The sequence below is a fragment of the Microcaecilia unicolor genome, chromosome 4 (assembly GCF_901765095.1).
Source record: "Microcaecilia unicolor chromosome 4, aMicUni1.1, whole genome shotgun sequence".
Classification (NCBI taxonomy): Eukaryota; Metazoa; Chordata; class Amphibia; order Gymnophiona; family Siphonopidae; genus Microcaecilia; species Microcaecilia unicolor.
In genome coordinates this window covers 97,105,494-97,126,365 of record NC_044034.1, presented here as the reverse complement: position 1 = coordinate 97,126,365, position 20,872 = coordinate 97,105,494, and the positions used below count along the sequence as shown (strand labels likewise).

The 20,872-nt window shown below is 38.9% G+C and overlaps 1 protein-coding gene across 1 annotated transcript in view; it reads left to right on the top strand.

Annotated features, from left to right (window-relative positions):
- The window catches only part of COG3 (component of oligomeric golgi complex 3), a 155,623-nt gene extending 145,590 nt beyond the window's left edge, over positions 1-10,033 (top strand). The window contains 2 exon segments of the mRNA XM_030200514.1: positions 4,668-4,766; positions 8,066-10,033. Of these exon segments, the coding sequence (XP_030056374.1) occupies positions 4,668-4,766; positions 8,066-8,095 (129 nt within the window). The 3' untranslated portion in view covers positions 8,096-10,033.
- Positions 10,034-20,872: the final 10,839 nt, after the last annotated feature.

Here is a 20,872-nt window from a genome sequence, read left to right as displayed (position 1 = left end):
CAGAAACATAGAAAGCAGCTCTTATTGATGAGCACAGTTCTGGTTGAACCTTCCATGCACATATATGCTAAATTGTTTTCTTTGAACCTCATCACTTATCTGCTTTTTGCCAGCCAAGGATTCTGTCTGGTGAAGTAAAAGAGGCTATTACATCTAAAAGATTGTCCTTCAAAGAATGGAAAAAGGACCCAAATGAAGAAAATAAAATCAACATAAGCACTGGCAAGACAGATGCAAAGCAGTAATTAAGAAGGCTAAAAGAGAATATGAAAAGAAACTTGCCGCACAGGCTAAAACTCACAGTAAACAACTTTTTCAGATACATCAGAAGCAGAAAGCCTGTGAGGGAATCCGTGGGACCATTAGATAATGAAGGAGCAAAAGGGGCGTTCAGGAAGGACAAGGCCATAGCGGAGAAACTGAATCAATTCTTTGCTTCGGTCTTTACAGAAGAAGATAAAAGAGATCTATCTGCCTGTACTGGAAGTGGTTTTCAAGGGTGATGATGGGGAGAAACTGAAAGAAATCTTGGTGAAACTGGAAGATGTACTGAGCCAAATTGACAAATTAAAGAGTACTGAATCACTTGGAACCAGATAGCATACATCCAAGGGTACTGAAAGAACTCAAGCATGAAATTGCTGATCTGCTGTTGGTAATATGTAACCTGTTGTTAAAATTGGCCATAGTACCTGAAGATTGGAGGGTGGTCAATGTGACACCGATTTCTAGAAAGGGTTCCAGGGTGATCTGAGAAATTACAGACTGGTAAGCCTGATTGATGTAAGTGCTGGCCAAAATAGTGAAAACTATTATAAAGAATAAAATTACAGAACACATAGACAAACATGGTTTAATGGAAGAGTCAGCATGGGTTCAGCCAGGGGAAGTCTTGCCTCATCAATTTGCTTCACTTCTTTGAAGGCATGTGTAAACATGTGGATAAAGGTGAGCTGGTTGATGTAGTGTATCTAGATTTTCAGAAAGCTTTTGATAAATTCCTCATGAGATACTCCTGAGAAAATTAGTCATGGGATAGGAGGCAAGGTTCTGGTGTGGGTTAGGAATTGGTTATTGAAGAGAAAACAGAGGGTAAGGTTAAATGGTCATTTCTCTCAGTGGAGGAGAGTGAACAGTGGAGTGCTGCAGGGATCAGTACTGGGGCCGGTGCTATTTAACATATTTATAAATGATATGGAAATCTGAACAATGAGTAAGGTGGTTAAATTTGCAGATGACACAAAACTATTCAAGGTTGTTAAAACATGAGCAGACTTTGAAAATATTGCAGGAAGACCTTAGGAAATTGGAAGACTTGAGTATCAATATGACAGATAATATTTAATGTGAATAAATGCAAGTTGATGCATGTTGGAAAGAATAATCCGAATCATAGTTACCTTATGCCAGGGTCCACCTTTGGGGTCAGCACCCAAGAAAAAGATCTAGGTGTTGTCGTAGATAATATGCTGAATGTTTTGCTCAGTGTGTGGTGGCGGCCAAAAAAGCAAACAGGTTGCTAGGAATTAAGAAAGGGATGGTGAATAAGACCGAGAATACTATAATGCCTCTGTATTGCTCCATGGTGCAACCGCACCTTGAGTATTGTTTCAGTTCTGGTTGCCATATGAGAAGGGTCAAAGAAGAGCGAACAAAATGATAAAGAGGATGGAACGCCTCTCGTATGAGGAAAGGCTAAAGAGGTTAGGGCTCTTCAGCTTGGAAAAGAGAGAGATGAGGGGAAACATGATTGAGGTCTACAAAATCGTGAGTGGTGTAGAACGAGTAGAAGTAAATTGATTTTTCACTCATTCCAAAAGTATGAAGACGAGGGGACACTCAGTGAAGTTACATGTAAATACTTTTTAAAACAAATAGGAGGAAATATTTTTTTCACTCAACGAATAATTAAGCTCCTGAACTCTTTGCTGGAGGATATGGTAAAGTGGTTAGCATATCTGAGTTGAAAAAAGGTTTGGACAGGTTCCTGGAGGGGGAACATTCCATAGTCTGCTATTGAGACAGACATGGGAAAGCAACTGCTTCCAGTAAATAAAGAGCACAGGTCATGCACCATGGAACAGGGCCAAAGGGCAAAAACTGATAAGCATGTGATTAAAAACATTCCCCTGGGATTTGTAGCATGGAATGTTGCCACGATTTGGGTTTCTGCCAGGTACTTGTGACCTGGCTTTCACCACTGTTGGAAATAGGATGGACTATTGGTCTGACCCAGTATGGCTACTCTTGTGTTCATATGTTATGTCCCAAACTACCTCCCCCTCCGTTCTTCTCCAAATTGAGCTCTGGGGTTTAGGTAGAATACCATGTCAGCTAATTTCCTTTAAATATTTACATGGAATTTTGAATTTTTTTTTTTTTTTTTCTTTTTGCTGAACAAGCTATAAATGCTTAGATTCTAATAGTATAATAGATTATTGGGTAGACACTGGAAAAACACTGCTTTTAGTGCTATCACACCTTTACCCTGTCTTGAATCAGCCACTCAGTTTTTGTTCTTTTTGTGCCCTGAAGGACACATATGTGCATATTTGATTCCACCAAAAAATATGCTCAACTGTAGTACTTTTGGCATGAAAACAGCAATAAAAACCAATTTTTTGTACACTCAAAGAATTAGCTGGAAAATAAACACCTAAACTTCAGTAAAAAAAAAAAAAAAAAAGACAGCTTAGAATAAAACCTCTAATTATATGCTTGTGAATAGTATGAGATCATCTGATCATCATTTGATGGTGGCTAGATTAACTTTAAAAAGATAACATAAGTTTACTTTGATATATTAATGAAAAAGTGAGACAACATATGATGAAAAGAAAATAGAGACCATTCTTGATTTAGTACTGCAGTACCTGCCCATTGACAAGTTTTACCCTTAGTCTCATATCTGTAAGAACATAAGCATTGCCATACTGGGGTAGACTGAAGGTCCATTAAGCCCAGTATCCTGTTTCCAAAAGTGGCCAATCCTGTGTTAGCCTGCTAGGAGATTCATCGTGGTTTTTGTCAGCTTGAGTGTGGCATTCATGTAGAATTTAGGGCCCAAAGTGAGGATATTCTTATGGAACATTAAAAGGATAGAATTTTTCAATTAATGGAGGCAGACTTATTGCCACAGACACTTGATATTGTTTTATATCATCAACGAATACTATTTTTCAAGGGACAAATTTTCAAACTGTATTGGTGCAAATTCCATGCAATGCTTTAACCTGTGGTTTTTCCACCAGTTTTCAAAGGGAAATTACAAGAGCTATGACTCTGAAAATTACTGGAGATATAAAGTACTCATTCTCTTGCACCTTTTCATGCAGTTAGTTTCTCTGAAAAATACATGCTTAGTAATGGTGGTGTTCAGAAAGGTGCCAGGTCTGTGACCGGGCAGAAAGTTGTTGTTGGCATGTTGATTTGGGAATGTAATCTACACATTTATTTCGTTTATTTATTTATTGGGATTTATTAACCACCTTTATGAAGAGATTCACCCAGGGCGGTGTACGGTAGGTATAGTTTAACATCAAACGTACTTTGTCCCTTCCTGACCTAAATATACCCCAGGATTGCTGCTGCTTAATGCAGTAAAAATTGTGAAAATGTGGATTTACATGGGTACAACACTTAGTAAATAGTATTGGAGGGGAACATAAAGCAGTGTTAGTTGATTAGGATGGTGATTACAGCTGCTGCGGCTACTACTACTATCATCACATCTATAGGGTTATTAGATGTACGCAGAGCTGTATGCAAACAGGCAAGAGGCAGTCCCTGCTTAACAGAACTTAACACAGTGCCTTGAGAGTGCATAGTAATTTGATGTGAAAACAGCTAGTGAGGAAGGGGGGGTGTAGGATTACTGAGTATTGTGCCTCACAGTTAAACCCTTATCTGTCATATAATATATGTGTAGTAAATCTTTTTTTTTTTTTCTTTATGTTAACTGAATGGGAAAATGTTGGGAATGCCCTCAGTAGTTAACATGAAGCCTTTGCAGTTACTGCACATTAATTTTGGCAATTACTGCATGGTAACTGCAAAACCTTGCTTCACTTAAGTTGAACATTTATGAAATCTATTTCCTAATCATATATTCAAATAACTGTATCTATTCATATTCAAATCATGTTTCACATGAGAATTGTTTTAACATTTCTGCTTCTAGATAGAGAAGTAAATAAAGATATAATTGATATTGAACATATGCATTGATAATTTTTATAGGCTGTTACTTGGTATACAATATGACAAATCAATAGACCATTATATTTCATAATGATGCATTTTGATTTATTGTGTTTTACCCAGTCAGCAGGTTTAATAATTGAATTCTTTAACTACATGTGCTCCACTACCATCAGAACAACAAAATTAACTTGGCAACTTGTTTCTGGTGTTGGTGCTGTATGAAAACTTCCAAAGGTGAAAGGGAAGAAAGAGCAAAATAGTAGCCAGTTGCAACTGGGTAAACTCTGGTGTAGTGGGGTGCTTACAGAGAAAATAGGTGACAGAAGGGAAATGCCAAGTTCCCTTTCAGAATTTCTGCTCATGTCTAGGTCAGAGCTGTGACCATTAGTCAACACTGCAGTTTTTATATTATATAATACAACTGTGTGGCTTTTTTTTTTTTTTTTTTGCTTTCCTTCCTTAAGAATAACATTCAGCAAGTGTTCCAGAAGCTCCATGCTATGCTAAAGGAGGAATTCAGCAATGAAGATCTGCAGATCGTTGCTTGCCCTTCCATGGAACAGGTATCATATGCAGAGAAATCTTATTCAAAGAAGGTTGGACCATTTGTTTATTGTGCAGTGTTTGAGAAGTTCATGATAACCTCAGTGGCGTACCAAGGGGGGGGGGGGGTGGGTGCGGTCCGCTCTGGGTGCACGCCACTGGGGGGGGGGGGTGCCGCGTGCCTGTCCGCTACGTTCGTTCTGTGCTCCCTCTGCCCCCGGAACAGGTTCCAGAGGGAGCATGGAAACGAACTAAGCGGACAGGCGCGCGGCACCCCCCCCCCCCCCAGCGGCGTGCACCCGGGGGAGGTTCTTTCGCCGGGGGGTGGGGCGCATCGGCGATCTGCCCCGGGTGTCAGCCCCCCCTAGGAACGCCACTGGATAACCTAATTAAGCGGCTCTTTGGTTACTGAAGTGCAGTAATTTTTGCACGTATCACACAGTTAATGTTGAAATGATCATACAGTAAGTACAAAGTCTTTGTGGTAAATGCAGTGGGGCATGGACAGCATCTGCCTGCACTGCACAGATTTACTTTCTGCTGATCTCTATCAATTCAATAACTTTTAGTGCTGAACTCATCTTAAAAATGTGAGTGTCCAGAAACCAAAATGTGCCAAAAGTGTCTGCAAAACATAGACACTCCATTTCCATCATTGCATGTTGTTCAAATACTGTCCTCTTACTCTGTTTATCAAAAATATTGTAGTTAGCAAATATAATACACTTATCTGCAAACAGTTGTCACTGTCTAATTTAATATTCCAATTGAATCCACAATATTCTTCAGAAGCAGTACTGCACTAATTCCAATATGGGCCCAATAGAAGGTTGCCTCAACAAAACATTAATGGGTCTGAAATTCATCCTGACAAGGATCCCAGTTTCACCATCAATGGCTTCTTCAGGGGGTATATACTTGCAAAGTAGGACTTCACCCTACTCCATAATTAAGATGAAGAAACTGTTGATGGTGAAACTGCGATGTGGACTTTTGATAATGCAAAGTTGAACATGACATCTTTCTGTAATTACTAATGCAAAATTATTTGCTGATTTTTAACATACAATAATAAAGTGACATGTGCAGAAGTTTGGACACCCTTTCAGTTGATTTGTTAGTGCTTTACTTTTGTTTTCAAGTTGTAAATGAGGGCCAAAAATTTGATTGAACTATTAGGCCTTCACTTAGATACAGATAATTTCATAGTAGAATAATTACTTTGACCCTTCTAACCTCTTAACTTGTCATTTTTTTGTCTGCTTTCAGCAAGCATGGGCTCCTCTGAGCTGGCTGAGCATTTGAAAAAGAAAATAATTCACTTTTACAAAGCAAGGAAAAGCAAAAAAACATAACAAAAATATACCAATAATAACATTTTTAATAATTGGAAATGAACTGAAGATCTGGCAAATCAACTTAGATCCAAAAAAAGATCAGATTTCTACACAGTACCTACAGATCATTGAAAACAATCTGCTGAAAAGTTTAGCTGACACTGGAGTAATTGTCCACAGGTCCGTAGTACTGTGTTGCTATGTAACGATGTTAGAAGGAAACCTATCAATGATCTCATTACAAACACCACCATCAAAATAAACCTTGATAAGCCTGAAACATTTTGGAATAATGGGGCCCTTTTACTAAACCATGTTAACCACTTATAGCGCAGTTTACTATGCAGTAACTGCTAGCGCACAACCACATTAAGGAGCTTTATGTTGTTTTTGAAATTATTACATGGTAAATCATGCATTAAATGTTATTTATGTAAACAGCTTGTTATGAATGGAGAATGGGCATGGAAGGCATTTGGTGATTAATCCACTACAAATAACATGAGCTAATCGTCACATTTGCAGTTAGTGTGGGACCACTTGCCACCTCTTAAATGAACAGTGCAGAAGTTATTAGGAGGGAAGAAAAACACAGCGGGGACGGCAAGGTGATCCTCTAAGGCTCCCGATGATTGCTGCATTAAATTTGCAGTTATTGCATAGTGAAGTCTCGTTAAGCTGCGGTAAGAGCTTTTTGGACTGATGGAATGAGAATTGAATTGTTCAGTCACAACTGCTGAAGATGCATTTGGAGAAGAGAGTTAAACATCTGAAGAAAAGAACACCTTGCCAGTCATTAAGCACAAAGTGTTGAATTTATTGTGGTTTGGGATTGTTTGGCAGCCAGTGGCATAGGAAATATTATGTAGGTGGAAGGAAGTTAATATCTCACAATAATGAAATTGAACAGTCTAGCTATTTCAGCTTGGTAATGATCCAAAATACATCTCAAAATCAGTCATGAAGTACTTATAGGAAAGAAAGATGAAGGTTTTGACTTTTATTGGAATTCTGTGGAATAATATCAAATAATGCAGTGAATACAAGGAGACCTAAGAATATTTATTAGCTAGAAGATTTTGGCATTGGAAGAGTGGGGAAAAAAATTGACAGCAAGATACAAGACTCTTTTTTGGCTACAAGAAAACGTGTGGAAGTGGTTATTTCTGCCAAAGTTGGTGATAAGGTAGTGAAGGGGTTTCCAATCTTGTGCTTACTATATTCAGTTTTTCCAATGTAGAATTAAAAAAAAAAACACTCTGCAAATAAATAGTAATTAAGCTTGAAAATTACAGAAATATGTCAACAGCTTCTGTTCACTTAAGGATTCATTGAAATATACAGGGGTCCTTTTACTGAGCTATGCAAACCACGCACCAAAAATTATTTTCAGTGTTTTGACAGAGGGGGCATGGTCAGGGGGTGGAGTGGGCGTGTTAGCACTGATCAGTTACAGTATAATTAGCGCCTACAAAATAGGTGTTGGTAAGTGCTTATGAGCTAATTTGTGCTAATGGCTGCACATAAATGGCAACATTAGTGCATGGCCAAAATGACCATTTTACTGCTGCAGTAGAAACTGTCCTTAGCGAGTAGAACGAGGCCACACTAAGGCCACTTCCCCCATATGTTTGTAAAAGGATCTCAAAGTTTGATAAGTTGCATTTAAATTCAGAGTATATGTCCATCGCTGCTCTGTACAATTCAAAACATACTCAGTGTACTTTTTCAGAATGTTCTCCATAATAGTACAACATAGACCACATATAGGTAACAGACTGCCTCAGGATGATGGGCTTCTCTCTGTCAAATGACAAGAAGCTAACCAACTTATCCAGTCTAGTGTGACAGCCCCTATAGAATACAAGTGTATCAGAAGTTCCCCCCTCCCCATTTTTCCTATATTTTATAGCTGCTCTTTTTTGTGTTGCTTTTATACTTGGTGTCTTTTGTTTCAGCCTCATATTCTATTTATTTTTCAGGTGAATTTATTGTTGTCACTGTCTAAATAGCGCATTAGATGATGTGTTGAAAAAGCCAGTTTTGAATGTGTTATTGAAGATGAAGCAAATTTGGAACAACTTGAAGTTAAATAGTTCATCTGTAGGTGTGCCTCGTGCGACTCCCTACGTGTTGTGTTCAGAGTCTTCATGCAGTTCAGCATCTGATGCACAATGACTGTATGGTTTGCACTCTACAACTGGAGCAATTGTTCTTGGTTTCAGAATTTTATTCATCCTGCCAAAGAGTTACTTCTGTTCAAAGAAGACCACAGACTTTTCCAGGTCCTCCAATCGCCTGTGCTCTTTAGTTTGAGCATCCAAAGGAAATGTAGCATTGCTAATTGCTTCCAGCTTGTACATTGTGTATAAGATCTTTATTGTAATAAAAATGTAAACAAGCTAGGGGATGTGCATTGTTGAAGGAAACAATAGGAACAAAAATCTTAACTCTTCTAGTAGAGGGAGTAGTGTGACCATGAGATGCAGCGTAAGCCCTGGGATGTTCTCAACATGCATTATGCTTTCATAGTATAGGTGTCCTGTCAGGCCTGATCAGTTAGGATTTGGGGTTTCAGAGAAGGCAGTAGTGATCAGAATACTGGAGTGCCTTCTATTTTCTGTAGCTAAGAGGCCTTTGAGAAGAAGCAACTATCAGACAATTCAGTGTAGAGGCAGGATGTGTAATGCTACTGTACATTCTTCCTCATGTCTGTATAGAAATAGGGACATGCAGTGCAGCAGGACTGCAATGCGAGGTTTTGGGTTAAGAACTGCAGCCATAGTGAGCAAGAGCCTTTATGCAGAAAGGATTAGAGGCTGTGGTGGTCAGAACTGTGTACAGAGAACTTTCAGGCCACGTGGATGAAATGGACCAGAGGTAGGAAAGGGATGTGGGAAATGCAGTTGTATGTACCTTTATTTTATTGTGAGTGCATAGAAGAAATAATGAGAGAGATCTTATTCTGGATAGACAGAAAAAAAGACAGTGAAACTATACAATAAATAATGAAAAAGGAATAGGGTATGATTGAACAGATGTGAAGCATGATAAGGGTATGGACAAATGCATGTACTAGATTGCTTAATAATTGCGATTAGACAGTGTTGCACAGAAAATGATACTATATATAATGTTTCTATGTTCCAGGATGCTCAAAAGTTGTTTTTAATCTAAAGATTGAGAAACTTGATTGTAGAGTGGGTAAAACACTTGACGACGTTAAGAGAGATTTTTGAATACATCCAATGTAGGTGTCTAAGATCAAAGATCAGTGCCAGATCAGAATCCAATACTCAGATTACAGGGTTGAGGGCTGATAGCATCATACAAAAATATTATTAGACAGTTGTTTGTGTTGGAGACATTAAACAACTTCTACATGATATTAATTGAGGAACAACTGATGACCGCAGTAAACCTTGAAAATGGTTAACCTTGCAGTGTAAAGATAAGTTAAATAGCTTTTCCTTATAGAGGCAAAGGGCATTGGTATTTCCCTAAACATGCCTTGCTTCATAAATATCTTCCCAAAAGTACAGACTGTAAAATATTATTCAGTGCCTTGTAAATATATATATATATATGATTTATTTTATATTGCTTTCCTACAGAGATGAGGGGATGGTTCCTGTATAAAGCTTCTATTCACTGTACAGAAAAAGTATGTGTAATTACAAGGTTTATTAGAAGGGTTCAATTCACTTTCTTGGAATCTTTTCACTATCAAAATACACAACTGTAAAGCTGCACAATGGCTGTGTGAATTGGTTGTAGACTCTAAGGTAGAATAAAGATTTGTTCTAGTGTTGTACAGTTTCAAATGCTTACATTCTGATACAAATAATGTACATAATTTCAAGAGATTAATTTAAGATACTTTATATTCTCTAACTATGAACATGCTGTTTTAATATATGGGTTTTTTAAAATAAAGATTTTGTCTTCTATCTGGTCTTATGTGTAAGTAATTGGATATCAAAGCTGGGAAGCCTTCATGTTGTATGTCTTAGGTCTTGATTGACATGCTTTTCTTTCAGAGAGAAGGATTAGGAAGTTTTCAAGATTGCTGAGTGGCACTGCTGTGTCTCATGTTGTTCTTTGCATTCGGTGGTATTGGTCAGCACAAGAAATTGCCTTGGTTTAGGTGAGATGGTCATAATGGATGTGGGAAGAGCATGATGCATTTGCTAGATTTAGGAAACTGGGATATGGGGCCTGGAACTCCAGAGATACTGAAAAAAAAAAAGTGGTGTGCAAGCCATTAAGTCTGTGCAAAGACCCAAACACCACAGACATTTGATCACACGTCCCCATACCATCTCAATTGCAGGAGTAGGCAGCCTTTAGTCATATATATTAATTTCAGTTTTATGTTTTGTGTTTTGGGTGGATATCACTAATGAATATCCATCCCTCCCTAAAGAAGTAACTACAAAATCTCTTTTCTATACAATTTTATTTGCTTTCAAAAATATTCTTTAAAAAATCCTTTATATAATAATTCCAATACAGTTTCCCCTTGCTGATTATATCAAATCCACTCATACACACTCTCACAATCATTCACCCTTTACCTAAACTAAAATACTGTCACACTCTTTCCCTTAAAGTGATGATTTGGACATACTTATATAATGCATTCACTATACAGAAAATTAAATGTTTCAGCTACATGCCATAGAATCCAGTTCTTATAAATATCTCACAATAATAATCTGTCCATAGATGACTTGAACAGAACTTGCTGGCAGTAACCATAATCAAATAAACTCCACAGGCTTGCTTGTTCCAATATCGAGTAATTTGTACTGTGCCAGTCCATTTCAAGGTCCAATATTCATCAACTCCTACAGTAATAGAGTGATATATTTAAAGCCTCCAAATGATATCCAATACTGTGGTGGTTCCACTTTACAACACACTTCTCAAATCCCCCGAATTGCAGAAGAATGAGTCCTTGGTAATCTCCCATGCTGATAAAGGGGGAGGAATAATAATTCAAGATTTGTAGAACAAGCAGAGAACCGGTTGGGGGATAGGTCCTTTTATGTTGAATTGGATAAGGATCCCATCTTGGAATATCAATTCAATATGGGGCGGAGTGGAGGAGTGGCCTAGTGGTTAGGGTGATGGACTTTGGTCCTGGGGAACTGAGGAACTGAGTTCAATTCCCACTTCAGGTACAGGCAGCTCCTTGTGACTCTGGGCAAGTCACTTAACCCTCCATTGCCCTATGTAAGCCGCATTGAGCCTGCCATGAGTGGGAAAAGTGCGGGGTACAAATGTAACAAAAATTAAATAAATAAATAAATAAATATACAAGGGGTATTGAAAAAGGCTAATCAGGAAGGAATCATCATAAGTGAAGAATTTAAATATTTGTATAGACGGTTCCCTTCCATCCCATACATCTATTTTATTCCTAAAATCCATAAAAATATTAGGGCCCCTCCGGGGTGACCCATAGTGAATGGTAGAGGCTCCCTACGGGGGGGGGGGGGCCTTTATCACAATATTTGGATTTCTATTTGAGCTCAGAGGTAGAGAAGATACTTTCTTTTGTAAAAGATTCTGCCCATATGTTACAACAGCTTGATGAGCTCCAGGTTTCAGAGGATCAATCTATCATCCTTACTACATTAGATGTGAATGCATTGTACACTCATATTCCAACAAGCAGCGCTGCAAATGATAGATTTCATTCTGAATAAACTGGAATTACTGGGATCACAGGTTACATTTTTTAATTACTTAGCTTAATTGGTTATTACTAAACAATTATTTTACGTTTCAGCAAAAGTATCTTTTTCAAATATTAGGAGTGACCATGGGGGCCCCTAAGGTCACGTGCCTTTATATGTCTCTATTTGAAGAGCGGTTTGTGTATAGTCAGTTTATTATCTCTTGGAAGAGATTTATAGATGATGTTCTGTTAATCTGGAGTGGTAATCAAGAACAGTTGGAGGGATTTCTATGTTATCTGAATCATGTAGATGATGATATTTTGTTTACAGCTCATATAGGAGGTCAGGAGGTGGAATTCTTGGATATGCAGATAAAGTATGATAGAGGGAGATTTAAAACAAAGGTTTATAGAAAACCCACAGATAGAAATACCCTGCTCCATTATAGGATCCATCATCCATCTATCTTGAAAAATAGGGCAAAATTTGCGAATTTGTCAGTTATGTTCTAAGAAGCAAAATTTTATCTCTCAAGTAGAGGATATGAAAAAACACTTTGAACAATGAGGTTACCCAAGGAAAATTATTAATAAAGTGTTTGAACGGGCTTACAATGCACACAGAACATGTTTGATGCAACCTGTAGAGAATTTTACTAAGGAGGACAGTCTGATGTGCTTTGCTGTATGGACCACGATCCATTTTGGTAAAAAATATAATTAGCAAATATTGGCCTATATTGGGTATTCATCAAGGCTTTGAGGGTATGCCTTGTTTTGCATACACAAGGGGGCAGAATATTGGTGAGAAATTATCAGTTAATAGAAGTAAAAAAAATCAAGCTTTAGAATTTCACGCTAAGCTTAAAGGGATGTACATATTGTCAGTATGCTTTGGAAACCAGTTGGATGGACATCCCAAATGAAACTAAAAATAAAAATGTTTTTTGACATCTAAAATGAATTGCAATTCAGATATCAAACATATAAATGGCAAGTGACCGACTCACCTGTAAATGCGCAGTAGAGACTTCCCTCTCTGTCCCGCCCTCGCGTCAAGACGTGATGACGTCAGAGAGTGGAACAGAGAGGGAAACTGAGTCGGACGCTGCCGCTGGAGCCTGGAAACGAGCATCACGCGCACCAACCTCCACCCTCCCCCGTCCCTGCCGCCGCTCCCGCCCCACTCCGTATCGGGCCCCCTGCACTGACCTGACAGCGCCTCTCATCTCCGTGTGGAAGTGCTGCAGGCAGCAGCAGAGTGATCTGGATAGGAGGGTTGCTGGATAGGGGAGGGGGAGGACGGTGGATGGGGTGAGGCCAGGGGAGAGAGGAGGGCTGCTGGACATGGGGGGAGAGCAGGGGAGAGAGGATGGTTGCTGGACGGGGGGGGGGGAGGCCAGGGGATACAGGATGGCTGCTGGACATGGGGGGAGGGCAGGGGAGAGAGCAGGGTTGCTGGACATGGATCGGGGGAGGGGAGAGAGGAGGTTTGCTGCACATGGATGGATGGAGGTGAGAGTTATTACATTTTGCAAAACACAAATCTCGCCCGTTTTAACGGGCTTAACGGCTAGTGGTGATATATGCTATTGTCTGCCCATGTGGATTATGGTGTATTGGAAAGACAGTTAAAAAAAAAAAAGTAAACATAGACTGGCTCAGCATTTAAGTAACATATTATCAAAATTAGAATCTCCTTTAGTAGAGCACTGGCTTACTAATAAACATGAACTCACTGATTTAAGGTTTATAGTTCTGATTCAATTTGTCTCTAGTAGTAGGGGTACTGGAAGAACGACGATTGATTTTTGAATGGCAAACAGTAAGCCCGTTAGGTTTAAACAAAGAAGTGGAGTTGCTAGGGATGTGCACCTGCCAAACTCATGCTCATGATGCTTTAAAGCTGCGCTGGTTGTATGCACAGTGCGTGCTCTAGCGTTTGATAGTGGAATGCCATTGCTCCTGGCACCTGTTGGAGGTCCGCTCTGGTTGTGTAACCAAAAAGTTCTGAATCTACACTAAGGTTTACAAATGATGATTTTGTGATTGCAAGAAGAGTGTAGGTTTTATGAGGGTATCTGGTGTCTTCCATGTCTTTTTATTTTTGTGTTTAGTTAAACCCCTGCTGACACTTGTGAAATGCAGTGACTGCGTCAGGTTTGATGCCAGCTTTAATCACTAAAAAAATTCAACAGGGAATTTGAGAAGAGTGCTGTAAAGTGGAACCACCACAGTATTGGATATCATTTGGAGGATTTAAGTATATCACTCGATTACTGTAGGAGTTGATGAATATTGGACCTTGAGATGGACTGACACAGTACAAGTTACTCGATATTGGAACAAGCTAGTCTGTGGAGTTTATTTGATTTATGGTTACTGCCAGCAAGTTCTGTTCAAGTCATCTATGGACAGATTTTGAGACATTTATGAGAACTGGATTCTATGGCACGTAGCTGAAAAATTTTAATTTGCTGTATAGTGAATGAATTATATAAGATGGAGATGCACAATTCATGATTATAAGACCTTGTGTAAATTAAAATGCAGAGAATATTATTCCAAATTGGTTGGCACTGATGTTTTAAATGCTAAATATTTATTTAGATTAGTTAATGATTTAATAGATACCCATTTTCATTTAGGTGGTTTAGGTGATAATGTGCCTTCATCTCAGCAGAATTCTTTGAAACCAAAATACTGTCCATTCAGCTACAATTTAATAAGCAATTATGAGTTTGCAAATCTATTACATAATCAAGAGACTATCCCAGTAGACAGGATTTGGTCATTTTTTTCTACTTTGAAGTGGAGCACAATTATTTATCAAATATATTAAATCTTACTGTTAATTCAGTGTCCATGAGCTTCCATTACTAATTTTTCAGTTGGTTACAGTTTTTAATTATCTAATGGTATTTTTCCTTCAGAACTTTTGGAAATTGTTACTTCAATTTTGAAGAGCACAAATGAAGTGCCTGATCTACCACCTGATTATAGACCAGTAGTGTCTATACCTTTTTTTGTAAAAATGTCAGAGGAACTAGTTACAGTTCAGCAAACTATCTTGAACACAACAATAAATTACATAAACTCAATCAGGTTTTAGAACCTGTTACAGTACTGAAGTGGTTGTAGGTTCCCTTTTAGATAAAGTACATTGAATCTCTAGTGAAGTTTAAACAACTGTTTTCCTTCAGTTCGATCTCTCAAGTGCATTTGATCTTGTCGATCATGGCAACTTATGCACTCTTGATGTAGGGATAACAGGCCATGTTTATAATTGGTTCTATGGAATTCTTAACAAGCGCTCATATAGTGTTAAGATGGGCTGTCTCTGAGCAATTGTGTAACCCTTGTGGAGTTCCATAGGGTTCACCTTTATCACATATACCGCTTAATGTATTTATGCATGCTCTGGGACTAAAATGTCAGGATCATGGGTTTTTATCCCATAGTTACGCAGATGATATCACCATTTTTTTACACATTTCATTCAGACAAAGACCTCAGTCATTACAAATTCAATTAATATGGTGAAAGATTGGATGCTTGTACATAAACTGAAATTGAATACTGAGAAAACTAAATTTTTACATCTTGATTATCGCTCAGATCCTAACCTCTCTTCTGTTGTTATTTATCAATCAGAACTTAAGCTTTGCATTGTATTGTAGTAATTGTTTCTTGTTAGCCACATTGAATCCGAACTTGTTTGGGTTAATGTGGGATATAAATGTCTCAAATAAATAAGCTTCCATTGGTTATAAGAATATTGGGAATTTACCTGGATAGCACTTTAAAATGCCATACAATTCATAAATTCTTTGAAGAGAATCTGTTTCACTTATTAGTGCAAGCTTTATTATCAAGTCAGCTATATTATTGCAATATAATCTATTTAAGATGCCCTAAATATACATTGAAAAAAGCTTGTGTATTCAAAACATGGCAGTAAGACTTAATTTTTTCATTAAGGCATGATAGTTTCCCACTTTTATATAAAATTACACTGGCTTCTAGTAGCGGCAAGGACCCTTTTTAAACTGGCATGATTTTTATTTAAAATATTAAATGGACATCCGTTTACTATTGGTATGATCACTGCTTATTCATTAATTCACCTAAGTCATACAGGAAGCCTAGTTTCTTCCTTTTTCAAACTTCTAGAGGTATAAGGAGAAACTATTGGCCTTTTAAGCAGCAATATTTGGAAAGAAGATACCTCCTTTGTTAGCTTCTCTGCCTGGAACAATCTTCCTCAACCCCTACGCCAAGCCCCCTCCCTACCCATCTTCAAATCTCTGCTTAAAACTCACCTCTTCATTGTTGATTTCGGCACCTAACCTTTCATGAAATATAGTATGCCCTATCAGACGGACTCTACACTTGTCTTTAGATTGTTTGATCGTCTTTAGATTGTACACCTGTCTTTTAGATTGTAAGCTCCTTGAGCAGGGACTGTCCATCCCTGTTAAATTGTACAGCGCTGCGTAACCCTAGTAGCGCTTTAGAAATGTTAAGTAGTAGTAGTAGTAGTAGAATTATAAAATGTTTAGACAGAATATTAGAACATTTCTTTTTCAGCAAATATGTACTGGGCAACAAAAGCTGGTAATATTTGATCAGGGTTGAGTAGAGTATTTTCCATTTATAATTCCTGGTAATTTTCAACTTCTGCTAAGAACTGAGAGGTATCGTGGAATATAAATTTGAAATTGTTATCTATTAATAATAGAAATAAGGTTTGTGTGTTTCATAGATGTGCCTACACCAGCACACAGCTAAGTAGAAGAGAAATTACTTGAAAAAGTCACAAAATACAGAAATGTACAACTTGAAAGATTATGGAAGAAGAATCAAAAATAGTACCAATTATACTAGGGGCTTTTGGAGCCATACCAAATACATTGAACCCCTCCCCCCCCCCCCCCATACCCCCTCCTCTCCACTAGTAATCACTTAAAATTGAAGAAAGAACACCCTGCCAGTTGCAAAAGACAGTTTTATTTGGAACTGCAATCATGGCACTACCTCTACAATGCATAAAACCAGCTAAGATGGAGAAAAGCCATTTAATTAATATTATCTATCCTATCTATATACACACACAGGCACAATAGAAGGGGACGGAAGGGAGTGTATCTGTCTATATATCATCAAAACCTGGTTGAGTCCTCCACAACTTCAAATCCTGCCCAAGAATTGTAGACGTATCATAGGCTATATGCAGTTCTGAATAAGGCTAATTTATGCAATTGTTAAGGTGGTAGTTCTTTCAGGTTAAGCAATGCAAAGTTCTTTGTAAGACTCTGGGGCATGGTTCCTAATGGCATAACTACAAGAACAGTGAGCCCTTGGCCCGCAGTCAGAGAGCTGCAGCAGACAAGTCTTCTGGGCTGGCACAAAGTAGGAACTGAGGCAAGACTAGAACAAGGGCATACAGGACTAGGCAAGACATGACAGGGCAAGACTGAACAAGCGTGATTATACAAGGCAGGACAAGGCAAGGCTAGATGAGATAGAACAGGGCAAGACTGAGTAAGCAGGACTACACTAGGCAAGACAGGAACTGGATCCAGAGAAGAAATGGTAAGCAAGGCAACAGGGCTAGAACCAAACCCAGACAGGAAAAAGACAAGGAAACAAGGCTAGAACTGGGTTTATTTTATTACATTTGTACCCCGCGCTTTCCCACTCATGGCAGGCTCAATGCGGCTTACATATTATATACAGGTACTTCTTTGTACCTGGGGCAATGGAAGGTTAAGTGACTTGCCCAGAGTCACAAAGAGCTGCCTGTGCCTGCAGTGGGAATTGAACGCAGTTCCCCAGGACCAAAGTCCAACTAGGCCACTCCTCCACAAGGCAAAGCAAGGCAGGGCAAGAACTGGATCTGGACACAACAAGGAGTAAGACAAGCTTGGACAAGGCTAAACAGGACAAGGACTGGATATATAAATATCATGCATATTCATTGTGGATATCCTGAAAACCCAACTAGCAGGGTGTGCCCTGAGGGCTGGGTTGAGAAGCACTGCTAGGAAATTGCAGACAGGTGAACCTGATGCTGGGCAAATGATAAAATCTTTTCTGAAGAGCAATATTATTGGCCATCTGAACTGGCAGAGTTTAATGGTGCAGAGTCAATATGGATTGGTAAAGCCTTATTTCCCTTTACTAAATCTGTTAATGAAGGTGTTAATAAGCACATGGGTAAGGCTGAGTTGGAAAACATAGTGTACCTGGATTTTCAGGTGTTTTCTCATGAGAAACTCATCAGAAAATTAAAAAGTCATAGAACAGGAGACAATACCATGTTATTGGTAACTTCCTGAAAAAAAAAAAAAGGAAAACAGATTAGGATCACTTCTCTCAATGGAGAGCAAAATAGTGGAGTGTGCCAGGGATTGATACTGTGGCCAGTGGGGCTTTTTTTTTCAGTATTTATACATGAACTGGAAAGTAGAGTAGCAAGTTCAATGGTCAGATTTGCTAATCATACAAAATTATTCAAAATAGTTAAATCACAAGCTACTTTTGAGGAACTGCAGCAAGACTGGGGGGTTGGGCTTCTACATGACAGGTGAAGTTTAATATGGAAAATGTAAAGTAATGCATACAGGGAAAAATAATCTAAGATATACAATGCTGGGTTCTGTGTAGGTGGCACCAGCCAGAAGGATATTGGGTCATTGCCAACAAGTACTTTGAAATCATCAGTTCAGTATTTAGATTTTGCTCACACCTGTTTTCAGTAGTAGCTCAAGGTGAGTTACATTCAGGTACACTGGATATTTCTTTGTCCCAGGAGGGCTCACAGTCTAAGTTTGTACCTGAGGGGGTTAAGTGACTTGCCCAAGATCACAAGGAGCAGCAGCAGGATTTGAACCAGCCACCTCTGGATTGCAAGACCGGTGCTCTAACCACTAGGCTACTCCTATGTGATAGCAATTAATAAAGCAAATAGAATGTAAGGAATTAATAGGCTTCATGGCATCCAGTATGTTCTTATGGACTACCAAAATGGCTTCTCAGCAGAAAAGTGCCTTGGTAGGACTGTGTTTCTCCAGGTACCTCTTTAAAAGTGTCCTGAAACTGCTCTGAAATGCTCTGCAACTTTTCTGTTTTTCCATTTCAGTGGAATTGACTTCACTAGAGTGAAAGAAATGGTGAAGGCTTGAAATAGCTCAGATGATTTCAATATAATGTCCTCTCATGAAATAATGGGAACTATGCAGGTATCAGGGAGGCTCCTGGGTCTTACTCCTGCTCTCAACAGAAGTAAATCTATTTGGAGTGGAGACCTCAGATAGGCAACTAAAGGTTGCAGATGTAGGTGGGTAGAGTATGATGAAGGAGGATATAAGCAGGCTCTGCTTCTTGACTACTCGAAATATCTTTTTCTGGGTCCTTCCAATTAAAGTTTTGAGTGATTGAAAGGCACTCATACAGTAGCCTTTACTTCAGCGGTAGATATGTGGGAAAACACATTTGGCCACTAGTCACCTAGTAGAGGCCTCAACCTGAAGTAATCAAGCTCCTGTATGGGAACACCTGGAAAAAAAAAACTGATTGACACCTCCCACTTTTTCAAGGCATTTCCTATTTTGATTTTATAAGGTACTCATGTCAGGATCAAGAATTAAAAATCTTGACAAAACACCAGTGTTCACATTGGTAATTGACGTTGAAATAATCTGTACTGCAGGAGAAAAACTTGTATTATTCATATTTGAGTAGGTTGTCCATAATGCACTGGCATTTACTGATAATTCTCTTCTTTCTAAAACTCTGTGAAGAAGCACTGGCTGAGCTTTATGTTCAAATCAATGTTTTGCTGTCTTTTGTTTTGTTTTGCAATATTACGAGTCCTTTTATATGCTGATGAATGCATTTCAGCCTTTTGGAGATAGGCTATGTATGATGAAAAGTGGTATATCAAACTAATAAACACCATTGAGCAAAAAGGACAAACTGATATAGGTTGAATCATTACATCCAATCTATGAATGCTTAAGGATAAATACACAAAATAAAACATTTCACTGTATGGCTACAGTTGGAGAGAGCATGGTTATTTAGGAAAAAATAGTATTTCAAGATTATATACAACTTTTATTATTATATTTTTTAATGACACATTGCCAGACATGATTAAGGGTAGCCTGAGAAACAGTAGAACAAAAAGAAGGGTGGGAGAAAGGAACAGTACAGCAGAATTGTTTGACAGGCTGGGAGAGAGATACAGGTAGGAAACTTTCATGATACACCAGGTGGCACAGAGTAGAAGAAAGTTCTGTGTTGAAAAGAACAACTTGGAAGCTTAGTTTTTGAGGGACAAAAGACCGGTACCAAGGGAAGCCTAATGGATCTTGATGCAAATGGGAGACCAGCTCACCAGCCCAACAGGAAAGAGGAATCCCAAGTGCAGGGACAAAACGTTGGCATATTTTATGGGAAGGACCTCTAAAGGAGCACTCCAGCTACAGTACATTCCATGTTGCTTTAACAGGTGAAAAAAATGATCTTCATGTTAGGCTTATTAATAATTACATTCATCACTGTTCTCGTAAATCAACTACCAGTTAATTTTAAAGTTCACATTGCATCTTCCCATGTTTTGTACCAACTATAAACATCCCACCTCTAGTAATGTGCAAAAGTGTGACATTTACAAAGGGCACTACCAGCTTGGGTGTGTTAAATCCACTACAATCCTATATAATAATTCTCACCTCCAACGTTCTGACTTGCTGCCTGGGACCGTAGCTCATTCCGAGTTGGTCAGGACAGCTCCGTAGATCAGGCTGGCATCACCGTAGCCATTATGATGTCAGCTTCAGAACCCAGGGTGGGAAAAACATGCCTCACAGCTGATCCATGTCCAGAGGAGGGTCACTGGACATGGGTGGCTGGAGAGGGGCAGGGGAGAGAGGAGGGTCGTTGGACATGGGTGGCTGGAGGGGGGGCAGGGGAGAGAGGAGGGTCGCTGGACATGGTGGCTGCAGGGGGGGCAGGGGAGAGAGGAGGGTCACTGGACATGGGTGGCTGGGGGGGCAGGGGAGAGAGGAGGGTCGCTGGATATGGGTAGCTGCAG